General features: G+C 37.7%; 1 protein-coding gene across 1 annotated transcript; it reads left to right on the plus strand.

Moving 5' to 3' along the window:
* Nucleotides 1-323: 323 nt before the first annotated feature.
* On the plus strand, nt 324-3,304 carry LOC133533494 (uncharacterized). The gene has a single exon (XM_061872484.1). It carries the CDS (start codon nt 2,477-2,479, stop codon nt 3,302-3,304), a length of 828 nt encoding a protein of 275 aa, XP_061728468.1. The 5' UTR covers nt 324-2,476.
* Nucleotides 3,305-11,397: the final 8,093 nt, after the last annotated feature.

Consider the following 11,397-nt stretch of genomic DNA (forward strand, 5'->3'; position numbering starts at 1 on the left):
TCAATAAAAGCTTTATTGTTACTGACCATTGTCGTTTACATTTTATATTATTCCTTTAGATTTTTTTTTACCCCAAAATATTACTTGTAACAACATGTTCCGGCGTAATTTAATTAATACTAGAAGAAATTGATAACATCGGTTTATAAACGGCACCTTTAATGTTTTCATTTTAGGATAATATTTTAAACTATTTACTTCATCACCAAAAATAGTAAATATGAATTTTATATGTTCATAATCTTGGAAACCAGTATAAAACTGTATTTCGGCCGCATTGGTTACATCCAGCACATTCCCAATTGAAGATTCTTTACTTTTTTTTTTTATTTATTATTAATATTGAAAAGATTCTTACGTTTTTCCAATACTGAGTCCTTCGGTAGCTCGTAATCGTCCGCCGTGAAGTGGCTTTTACAAACGAGGCTATTTTTCGTTGGAGTAAATTTATCTCTGCGAATGGCTACAAGCCACGGTTTCAATCGGATTTTATCTCCCGTAGGGAACTTATGCCCTCCTGTTTTATTTGCACACATAGGCACTGCACAACACTGTGGCATATTAGAAAATAATATTCCTAAAGTAATGATTTTAAGAATAAATAAACCAAAAATTACATATTAAATTACAATTCGCGTATGTATTTGACAGTTCGTTGGACCTGACGCAACAGTGCTGCCATCTCACGGGCACCGTTTCAGAAAACCCTCATTAGCGAACCTGCGCGCCAGCATATTGCTACGTATTGCCAGGGCCCTTCGTTCACTCCACTCACATTTAGACGTTTCTGTTTACAAATAGTTATTTACTGTGTTTTTTAGACACAGTATGGCCGAGTCAGTCGAGACACTTTGACGGAAACGAAACTGCGCATCGTCTATTACCACATTCCGCATCAGTTCGGGTTGAAAAGTCTCTCTAAAATTTTACTAATTACAGTACTTAAAGAAATAGGCCCATAATTATTCAAATTTGAGAGATCACCCGTTCGGTTTTTGGGTATAGGAACCACCACAGTTTTCATTAAACTAGAAGGAAGGCAGCTGTGTCTTAAACAAAGATTAAACAATATAGAGAGCAGCCTATATATTTCTACACTAGCATAGACAATGTGTTCGATACTGAGCCCGTCATGGCCGGCAGATTTCCCACGCTTCATAGATTTAACTACTCGTGCTACGTCATTAGCGGTTACTGTCCAGTTTGTGTACTGCGGCACTGATCTGGGCTCAGTATCCATCACATTGTCAACATGTTGGGGAGTAACCTTGAAGTGCCCAGCGAACAAATCAGCAATCTTCTTTGTATCATGTACGTTATTCACCCTGGTTGGCAACTTGGGGCTTGAACTCATATTTTTGGTTGCTTTCCAAAACTTTCCAAAGTCACGATTATTGTTGTGTATCGCTAAAATATTCATTTTAATAGTTTCTTGGTTATTTTGGCACCATCTAAGATTGTTTTTAAACCGCTTTCTAGCATCGCGCATTTTATCAAATAGCATCCCACTATTGGGTCTTCCATTTAAACTCCAGTTCCGAAACTCAAGCTTAGCCACTTCATGACTACTCCGAACATGATAATTCCAGCCAGTTATTCGCTTTTTATTCCTTGGCGCATCAGCTTCCGAACCTGCACTTTCTTTGGCACCACTTTGTAGAACAGTAATAATAGTATCGTAAAAGCTATTTATATATCTTAAAATAAAATTGTTATCACATTTGGAGATATCATTGCAATGACTCTGACTAGAATCATAAATTACGGATAATTTTGATTTACAAAATAATCCATAATTATTAATTTGCTGCATGTTTCTATGCCCCCATTTTATTTTACCGTGAACCATTGACACTGTTATAGAAAGTGGTTGCGTCCTTACACTTGTAGAAAAGCTTCAATCAACCACCAGAGGAAAATGGTCAGACCAGTGAACATCATACATAATACTAATGCTATTAATCGTACAATGAGCGGCTGCAGTAGTGATGCAATGCGGAATAGATTATCCATTGGAATGCTGCAAAGTGAGTGATGGTCCGCTTCATACTCAGCTCAAAACTATTTATCGTTCATGCCTAACCTATGATCATAAAAGTGTATAGGGACTGCTATGCGTTGTCAGCATTCCGCGCGGCTACGGAAGGCCCGACGCATAGCTCGCTCCTTAGTTGTCTCCCGGTCGTGATTGCGAAAATACACGTCTTAATTAAGTACTTCCGCATTTCTTATTATATAATCCCAGATATCCTATAGTGGTGACCCCGAATGAACATTAATTGAGTGCACCTTGAACTTTTACGGCAGTGAATTATAATATTATTTTGCATACAGACTTAAGTAATAATTATTTTATGGGGATCTGGTTGAGTTAAATTCGTAATCGTCTTGAGTGCGCGTGTGTTTGCGTGCGCTATCGGGCAGACAACTCCCCGGCTCCAGGCTCATCGGAAGCAAATTTCAGAGGTGTGGCAGAATGTCTCCGACACCACCAACCCCACAAACAACAACTATTGAATTATCCGCTATATCATTAGCTGCAAAGATACCTGATTTTTGGCAGGACCAACCGCGACTATGGTTTTTGCAGGTGGAAGCTATTTTAGCACAACAAAAGGCAGGTGATCAATCAAACTACAATATGGTCATCGCAAAATTAGGAAAGCAAGCAATTCAGCAAGTTGCGGATATCCTTGAGAAGCCGCCTAGTGAGAACAAATTCGATACTCTTAAGGCCAGATTGCTTAGTGTTTACGAGGAGACAGAAGCGAAGAGGTTACAGCAATTGATGTCAGACATGGAATTGGGTGAGCAACGACCATCTCAGCTAATGAGGAGAATGCGTGACCTTGCGCGTGATAAAATTCCGGACGACACTTTAATCTATTTTTGGCAAGGTCATCTACCACCATCGGTAAGGGCAGTCGTAGCGTCAGCAGATTCAAAAAACTTAGAAAGCCTTGCAAGTATTGCCGACAAGGTCATGGAGACGTTTAAACCGAATGAAGTCGCCTCAATTCAGACAACATCGCGCCAAAGTTCACCGAATGATTTTACAACGGCGGAATTAGCGAAGATTAACAGCCGCATCAGTGAATTAGCCAGCTCTAGTGGACGAGGTAGGAGCCGAAGGAGGAGCCGCAGCCAGGGACGTGCACGTAGTCGCTCACGCAACAACAGCCGCTCTGGGAGGACCCCTAACAGCCCTGATTGGTTTTGTTTCTACCATTACCGATACAAGACCAAGGCCAATAAGTGCGTGCAGCCATGCAGCTGGAAAGGACAGTCGCCGACGGGAAACTAGACACCGTGCAGACGTTTTCGGCGACCTTGGTAAATAATTATCGCCTTAGTGTAATCGATAGAAACTCTGGTTTTAAATTTTTGGTCGATACAGGCGCAAATGTGAGTGTGATTCCAAAAAACTTTAAATTTGCGAAAGACTCTTTACAATCCGTTAAAAATTGCAAGTTATACGCCGCGAATAACACCGAGATTAAGTCATATGGATACGTCACATTAACGTTAAATTTGAATTTGAGACGTACTTTTAAGTGGAATTTTATTGTATGTGATGTTAAACAACCTATTATTGGAGCAGATTTTTTGCATAATTATAGACTCATTGAGGATTTGTATGGCAAAAAGTTAGTTGATAATTTGACAAGTATTTATGTAATTGGTACGATCATAAACCATACTGACTTATCAATTAATTTCTTATTATATAATCCCAGATATCCTATAAAGTGTCGAACCGGTTGAAAATGATTTAATGTACGAAATTCTGGAAAATGTATAAATAAATAATTAATTAAAAGTATAATTTCTTTTATTTTTTATTTAGTGGGTTTTCCAAAACAATAGTACAGTTTTAGGGGCTTTTAAGTTGAGCTCTAGGGGTAAAAAAAATAGAGTTGGCAACCCTGTTGGGCTTTGTAGTTACTTATTTCAGGGATGTTACGGAGGCGACTTTACCGGAGCCGGACCGGATGCGGAGTTTTTATTTTTTATTTAACGGAGTCGGATCCGGAGCCGGAGGCGGATTAGGCGCCGCATCCGGATCCGGAGCTGGAGCCGGAGCCGGATCCGGAGGTTTACCGGAGGCGGAGTCGGAGCCGAGTATTTTTTAAGTGGAAGCTGATTTGATAAGGGCAAGTTTTAATGAAACGACACAATAGAATCAAGCTTGACTTTAATAATATATATGTCAACTCGAAACTTAATTGAAAGGCAAACTTAATGTATTACATAATGTATCGTATAAAAAAAGTAATACATAATCATCATGCAGTACGTTAAACGTATTGAAAGAACCCTAGTTTAGGCTATTTAGCAGAATAGTGGAGCTGATAGTTAAAACACTAGTTCTCGTGGTGAATATTATATTGCAAGTGATTGACATCAGACAGCTGTACAAAAACATAACAAATTCAAACGTGTGTCATACATATATGTGTCGGAATAAGTTTACTATTGTGCCAGCATACACATTATGCAACCTCCAATACGCCCTCTTAAACTATTACGGACATACACAGTCACTTTTGTACTTGTCTGTACTCGGTACATAAAATAAAATTTAAATTCCAAACTATGGTGCCTGACTCTACACAAACATAGAAAACCGCCAGCAAATTAAATCGCATAAAAAATGAAAACTAGAAAATTAATCTATTACCTACACAAAACATTTAAAAAACATATAAGACATATCAAACACCTAACTACTCTTATTGAAAGGACCCTAGTTTAGGCTCTTAAGCAGAATAGTGGAGCTGATAGTTAAAACACTAGTTCTTGTGGTGAATATTATATTGTAAGTGATTGACATCAGACAGCTGTACAAAAACATAACAAATTCAAACGGATGTCATATATGTGTCATAATAAATTTACTATTGTGCCAGCATACACATATGCAACCTCCAATAAAACGAAAGTGAAAGCGAACATAAAAACAAATTAAGAATATCTTCTTAACTTTTAACTTAAAAGTATATACATACGCTTTAACTAAGATAGATTATTGATTCATCGCGCTAGTTTTAAATTTATAAAACAAAACAAAGAGCTTAATACTTTTGGAATCCCTTATTTTAGATCATCCCTTAAATCAAGGGATTCCAAAAGTATTAAGTTGTACTTTATAAACAAGAGCTTGGCGGCTTTGTCGCCATCCAACCTATTTCTCAGGGGATCATATACGAGTATTAAACCGGCGCCGCTGAAGAATTGTTCGCTAGCCACCGAGCCAGGCGGGCAAGATAAGTATTGTCGAGCGATTGAGTACGATCGTTGGAATTTTTTATTGGCCTTCCACCAAGATAGGGGGTCTTCTTTGATGGAAATGCGTTTTTTGCCATGTACTCATTGAGTAACCCTTTGAGCACCATAAATTTGCTGAGGACAGGGTCTTCGGCTGTAGTACCATCCTCTTCATCATCACTCATTAATATATTCGATAAGATGTACAGTCCGTACATTTGATCCGCCAGGTTGTGGAGATACTGGAGATCTGTCATGCCTATTCGGAGACATACGTCGAGTCTCATTATCAGCCAGCAAATCCAACAAGCATGGACATTATCGTAATCAATGCGACAAGTTAGAACGTGAAAACAAAGCAAGTCATGCTTTTAGTGCTGTATTTCATACCGGATACTTTCAGAAAAGTGATTTCCACGCTGACAGCGGTGAGAGTTCTCGCATTACTTGCAATGTGAGAAGTTTTAAATAATAAATCAGAGGTTTTTAACACTTAAATCTTAATTTATTTTATCAGAACACATTATCGAGTCCAGCAAATTAAGAACAGACAGGTTACGCTCAGAATTTAAGTAACTACAATAATCAAAATATTTATTTAAACGCGTTTCAGTTTATTATTTAACATTCCCCCTTAATTGTAGATAAGTTCACAAACATTTTCAAACGTGTTCTAATGGCTTGGTTAGAATGTCAGCACAGTTACATGAAGTAGGTAAATACTAAACACATAAATTAACTTTTACAACATTTTCATGAATGAATATATAAAACCGGCCAAGAGCATGTCGGGCCACGCTCAGTGTAGGGTTCCGTAGTTACTCTTCCGTCACAATAAGCTAAACTGGAGCTTAAAGTATAGTAAATTGTTAACCAAGGGATGACACGGTACCTTTCACCCGAGTTAAACAAATAGGCAAATTTGCATAATCAGTACCTAATTAAAGTAAGTCTTTTTACTATGAAGGGAAAACTTTTTGCGATAACTCAAAAACAGCTAAACTGATCATGTCCGCTATAGTTTTCATTTAATGTCTTCCTTAAGCTTTACTTCCACGATTTTTTTCATATTTTTTGGACCTATGGTTCAAAAGTTAGAGGGGGGGGGACACATTTTTTTTTACTTTCGGAGCGATTATCTCCGAATATATTCACTTTATCAAAAAATGTTTCTTGAAAACCCCTATTAGTTTTGAAAGACCTTTCCAACGATACCCCACATTCTAGGGTTGAAGCGAAAAAAATATTCACCCCCACTTTACGTATAGGGGAGGTACCCTAAAAAAAATTAAATTTTTAGATTTTATTGTACGACTTTGTCGGCTTTATTGATTTATATATCCATGCCAAATTTCAGCTTTCTAGCACTAACGACCACGGAGCAAAGCCTCGGACAGACAGACAGACAGACAGACAGACAGACAGACAGACAGACAGACAGACAGACAGACGGACATGGCGAAACTATAAGGGTTCCGTTTTATGCCTTTTGGCTACGGAACCCTAAAAACGGCTATATATTTAGAACGCCTGTTTAACACTCCATGCTATATCCATTTTATAGCACTCTGATTGTCCACTTTTAAATTCACACGCACTTTAATTTGTAACATTTCTTCTATTATGCTTTTCAGGTACAGCACTTCTTTACTGCATTTTGCAACAGCTATATATTCAGCTTCGCAGCTTGGGAGTGCGACTATAGGTTGTTTCCTTGCACACTGCAAGGGATCTCCGCAGTACATAATAATGTATCCGGTAGTACTTCTTCTTGATTCCAGGTCTCCAGCAAAGTCTGAGTCGCTGTTGGCTTCTAATTTGGTAAGGTCTGAGTTTGTGTAATAGCCGATATCTATTTTCTTACTTCCTTGTATGTATCTTAGGGTTCTCTTTAAGTTTTTCACATCATTATAGGTAGGCTTTTCCATATTACGAATTGTTCCAGATGAGAACAAGGAGTTAGAGGATTTTGATACCACACGCGATAGATTTCTGAAAAAAAAATGACCCAGCACTACACTTAAGGGATAAGGGATTTTTTAAGAACTGCGGGTCAAAAAAATTGTTTTGACCTCTAGTATGCGTGTGCCAAACTGTACCTATCTACAGATTAACTGTTTGGCAAAACCCGCAAGTCTATATTTGCGGTTTTTTATAACCACCAACTCCTGCATGTCTACTGAGGCAGAGACTTGCGGAGATGTGGGGAAACCAATAGCATATTCAGCAGAACAGAGATTACAAGCAATACTATTGGTTGACTCCCCACATTGCCATCGATTTATTTCCTAAGTTATTTGTTTGTCTATTCATTTTTACCTTGATCCCATTACATTACAGTTGTGAACTCGATTTCAATTGCATAAAATTACATTATACATACATATGTTACCTATATTTAGAAATTCTTGTTTAAAATTAGTAAGTAAATATTCTTTTTGCACCAATAATTTTACATGTAAAACTACAAATAAATTTGAAGGGAAAATCGAACCAGGTAACAACAGTCCCAGGTATTAAGCGATCCCTTCCTGAAAATATATATACATATATATGTATAATTATTTTTTCAGGAAGAGATCGGTTTTTAGCGATAGGGCCGCCTGTTGTTACTTTATATATATATATATTTATCCCGCAAGAAAACTGCCGTCCGCTATGGGCGAAATTACATTTAAACTGGCGTCCACCGTCATTGCAAGTCCGCATACCGGACGCCACTTTTTTTACCGGTGGCACATGAAGCCTTTTGGTTCTGGCTAACCGTACAACAAAAATCGACGGAAGTCAAAAAATCCATCAGATGGCTGCATTTATATCCTGAATAGTTTTTGACAAAAACTCCGTTGACGTGTGGCGCTGCTGCAGCGCGTATATCTGCAGACGTATACTTCGATTATCTTCGGACGATGGGTCCGCGTATTTGGCGTCCCCGATTGCGACGTTGCCAGCTCATTCTTTTGGTTGGCATATCGGACGCAACAAACCAAAACAAACAAATTTACAACCGTTGGTCATGGACATGCCGCGTAGAATTTGGCGCTCAATAAGTGAAATTGTTTGAAACAAAATTAAAGTGCTTGTTGTTAACATATGGATGGATGGATGCTGTTCAAAGATGAACGAACGAAGACTTCGTAGTAGAAAAATGTTGGATTTAGTCCAAGAAGAACCTTCAACTATAAGGTCTACAGGCATCGAGTTATATTGTATTGCGTACATAGAGCCGGCAACGCGAGTTCACTGTTTGTAACACGAGTTAGAGCAGGCCGGCTCAGCCTTGGTTAGTCTGAGCCGGGCGCTTGCCGCGACGTGCCGCGTCGAGAAGTTTCAGTTAATTCTCAAAATGCCTTCGTGTGTGCTGAGATACTGCACCAATAACTCAGGAAAAGTAAAGAAAACACACGGAGTGACTTTTCACGGGTAAGTTACCTATTTATCAGTCAATCATACGCACGAGTTACAATATTTTCTTTTATTTTGCAACGAACTCCCGCGCGCTCGGAGTCGGCGGCCATACTTCGGCGAAATTCATAGACTAACAACATTTTATGTACGTACAGATGTGACACTTTAAAAATGGGTAGTATTTTGTTGTGGTGCGGGATGATGATATCTGTAGTTAAATTTTATTTGAACTTTTCTAAATGTTTCCGCGGCCGGGCCATGAAAAAAGAGAATTATGGATTAAATTTGTTCAAAAGGAACGAATCGAAGAATTTTGGTTGCCTTCGGACTATTCCCGCATATGTTCCAAACATTTCAAAGAAGATGACAAGTACACCACAAAGACTGGACGAATTTTCTTAAAGAAATCAGCTGTACCCTACGATAGTGTAAGAATTTTAACATTTACCTTTATATTGAGATTTCTGTAACTGCGACTTCTGTATACAGGGTGTAAAAAAATTGTCGGAAATATTTATAGGGAGTATTTATTTCATGAAACTGAACAACTTTTCCCAAGGAACAAAGGTCGACATATGAAAAATGTGTTGGACCTCCCATACAAAATAGACGGCCAGCTGATCGATTTACTATGGGAGGTCCAAAATTTTTTTTCATATTACGACCTATGTTCCTTGAGGAAAGTTGTTCAGTTTCATGAGTAGAACACACCCTTAAAATATTTCAGACTAATTTTTTTAAGGCCGTCACACACTAGGCTATAATATATTTTTCTATCTTAAGATACGTGACCCCTGGTTACCATACATTTTGTACTAAAATAGAGGCCAGAATTGATGGTGGCCTACGATTGGTGGTTCTTCTGGTGACCCCATTTAGACATACATTTTGTATGAAAGTAGAGGCCAGTTAGACATACCAGTTGGCTTGACCTCTGTTTGCATACAAAATGTATGTGGGCAGGGATCACCAGAAGTCGTATCTTAAGATAAAAATATATAGTATAGCCTAGTGTGTGACGGCATTTACACCCTATATAATATTTTTGATCGTCTCCTTTTCAACTGCTGTTTTTAACCAAATCAAAAGAAATATATTATTTGGACATCAAAAAGTACTGAATGCACATCAGCGTATGTCTGTCTATGTATGTTTGTATTCTACTCTGAAGTCGTTGTTTTTCCTATATTACAGCTTTTTTTAATAATGTACCTACGGTTAAATAGTTCAATACATACAACCCATAAAATTGTGACCCTTTTTCTTTTCAGTCAATAATTTCTGGTGAACCATCATCATCTAAACAAGAACTACAGGAGGAATCAATTTCTGAACCAGTAAGCAGCTCCGAATCAATTTTTGATACTCCGAAAAAAATTGTACTGAAGAAAAAATTACGTAAAGAATCAATAGCTAGAAAGAACCTTGCTGAAAAGTTTAAAAAAGTATGACGACAAAATTATTATCTAAAGAAAAAATGTGCCTCTTATAAATCAATGGTCCAAAATTTAAAAGATAGATTCGGTTTTGATTTAAATACGACTAATAATTTAATGGCTAAAGCAGAAGTTGTTGAATTACATAAGTCTTTAATGAAAAAAAAAATAAACAGAACAGACACTATTTACTGTACACTGCACCTTTACGTAAATTCGCGTTAACATTGCACTACTATTCGCCAGCTGCGTATAAATACGTTCGAGAATGCTACAATAAAGCTCTCCCTCATCCAAGAACAATTTGTAGATGGTATTCGACAGTTGACGCTGAACCTGGTTTTACAACGGAAGCCTTTGCGGCATTAAAGTTAAAATGCGAATCCAACGCCAAAGCCAATAAACCTGTAGTTTGCGCCTTAGTTTTCGATGAAATGGCGATCAGGAAGCAGAAACTATTTAATAATAATAAAAAATTAGGTGCAGTTAATTTTGGAGCAGGCCCTATGCAGGGCGAAGACGATGAGACTGTGGCAACACAAGCATTAGTGTTTATGCTGGTAGCCCTTAATGAAAATTGGAAATTGCCTGTAGGATATTTCTTGACGGCTGGTATAAATGCTGAAACAAAGGCAAATTTGATAAATATATGTTTGGAAAAATGCCACGAAGTTGGTGCCACAGCTGTATGTCTCACTTTTGACGGCTGTTCGGCAAACATCAGTGCTGCTGAAAAATTAGGTTGTGAGCTATCCGATGTCAACAATATGAAGACTTACTTTTCACATCCGTCTACTGGAGAAAAAGTGTGCATATTTTTAGACCCATGTCATGTTATAAAACTCATCAGGAACACTTTTGAGAAGAAAAGACTTTTATTCGATGAAAAAAACAAAGAAATAAAATGGCAACTACTAATTAATCTTAATAAGCTTCAACAAAATGAAGGACTTAGATTTGGTAACAAATTAACTCCTCGTCATATAAATTTCCGTCAACAAATTATGAAAGTTAAGCTCGCTACACAATTGCTGAGTATGAGCGTAGCAAAAGCTTTATTTCTTTGCGATGAAGTTTTAAATTCGACACGGTTTCAAGATTCTTCAGGAACAGTGAATTTCATAACTTTGATGAATAACTTCTTCGATGTTATGAATTCAAGAAAATGCCATTTTTATGGTTTTAGGCACTGGTCCCACCGCGAGCGAGTAAGCTATGAACTATCGGCTATTTTCTAGCTCAAGAAACGAACAAAAGATAATCGCTTTCGTGTAAATAAAAGAGA

The sequence above is a fragment of the Cydia pomonella genome, unplaced genomic scaffold (genome assembly GCF_033807575.1).
Source record: "Cydia pomonella isolate Wapato2018A unplaced genomic scaffold, ilCydPomo1 PGA_scaffold_169, whole genome shotgun sequence".
In the NCBI taxonomy this organism is placed as follows: Eukaryota; Metazoa; Arthropoda; class Insecta; order Lepidoptera; family Tortricidae; genus Cydia; species Cydia pomonella.

Coding starts and splice junctions, on each gene's coding strand:
- LOC133533494 (XM_061872484.1), top strand. CDS start 2,477: ATGTCTCCGACACCACCAACCCCACAAACAACAACTATTGAATTATCC.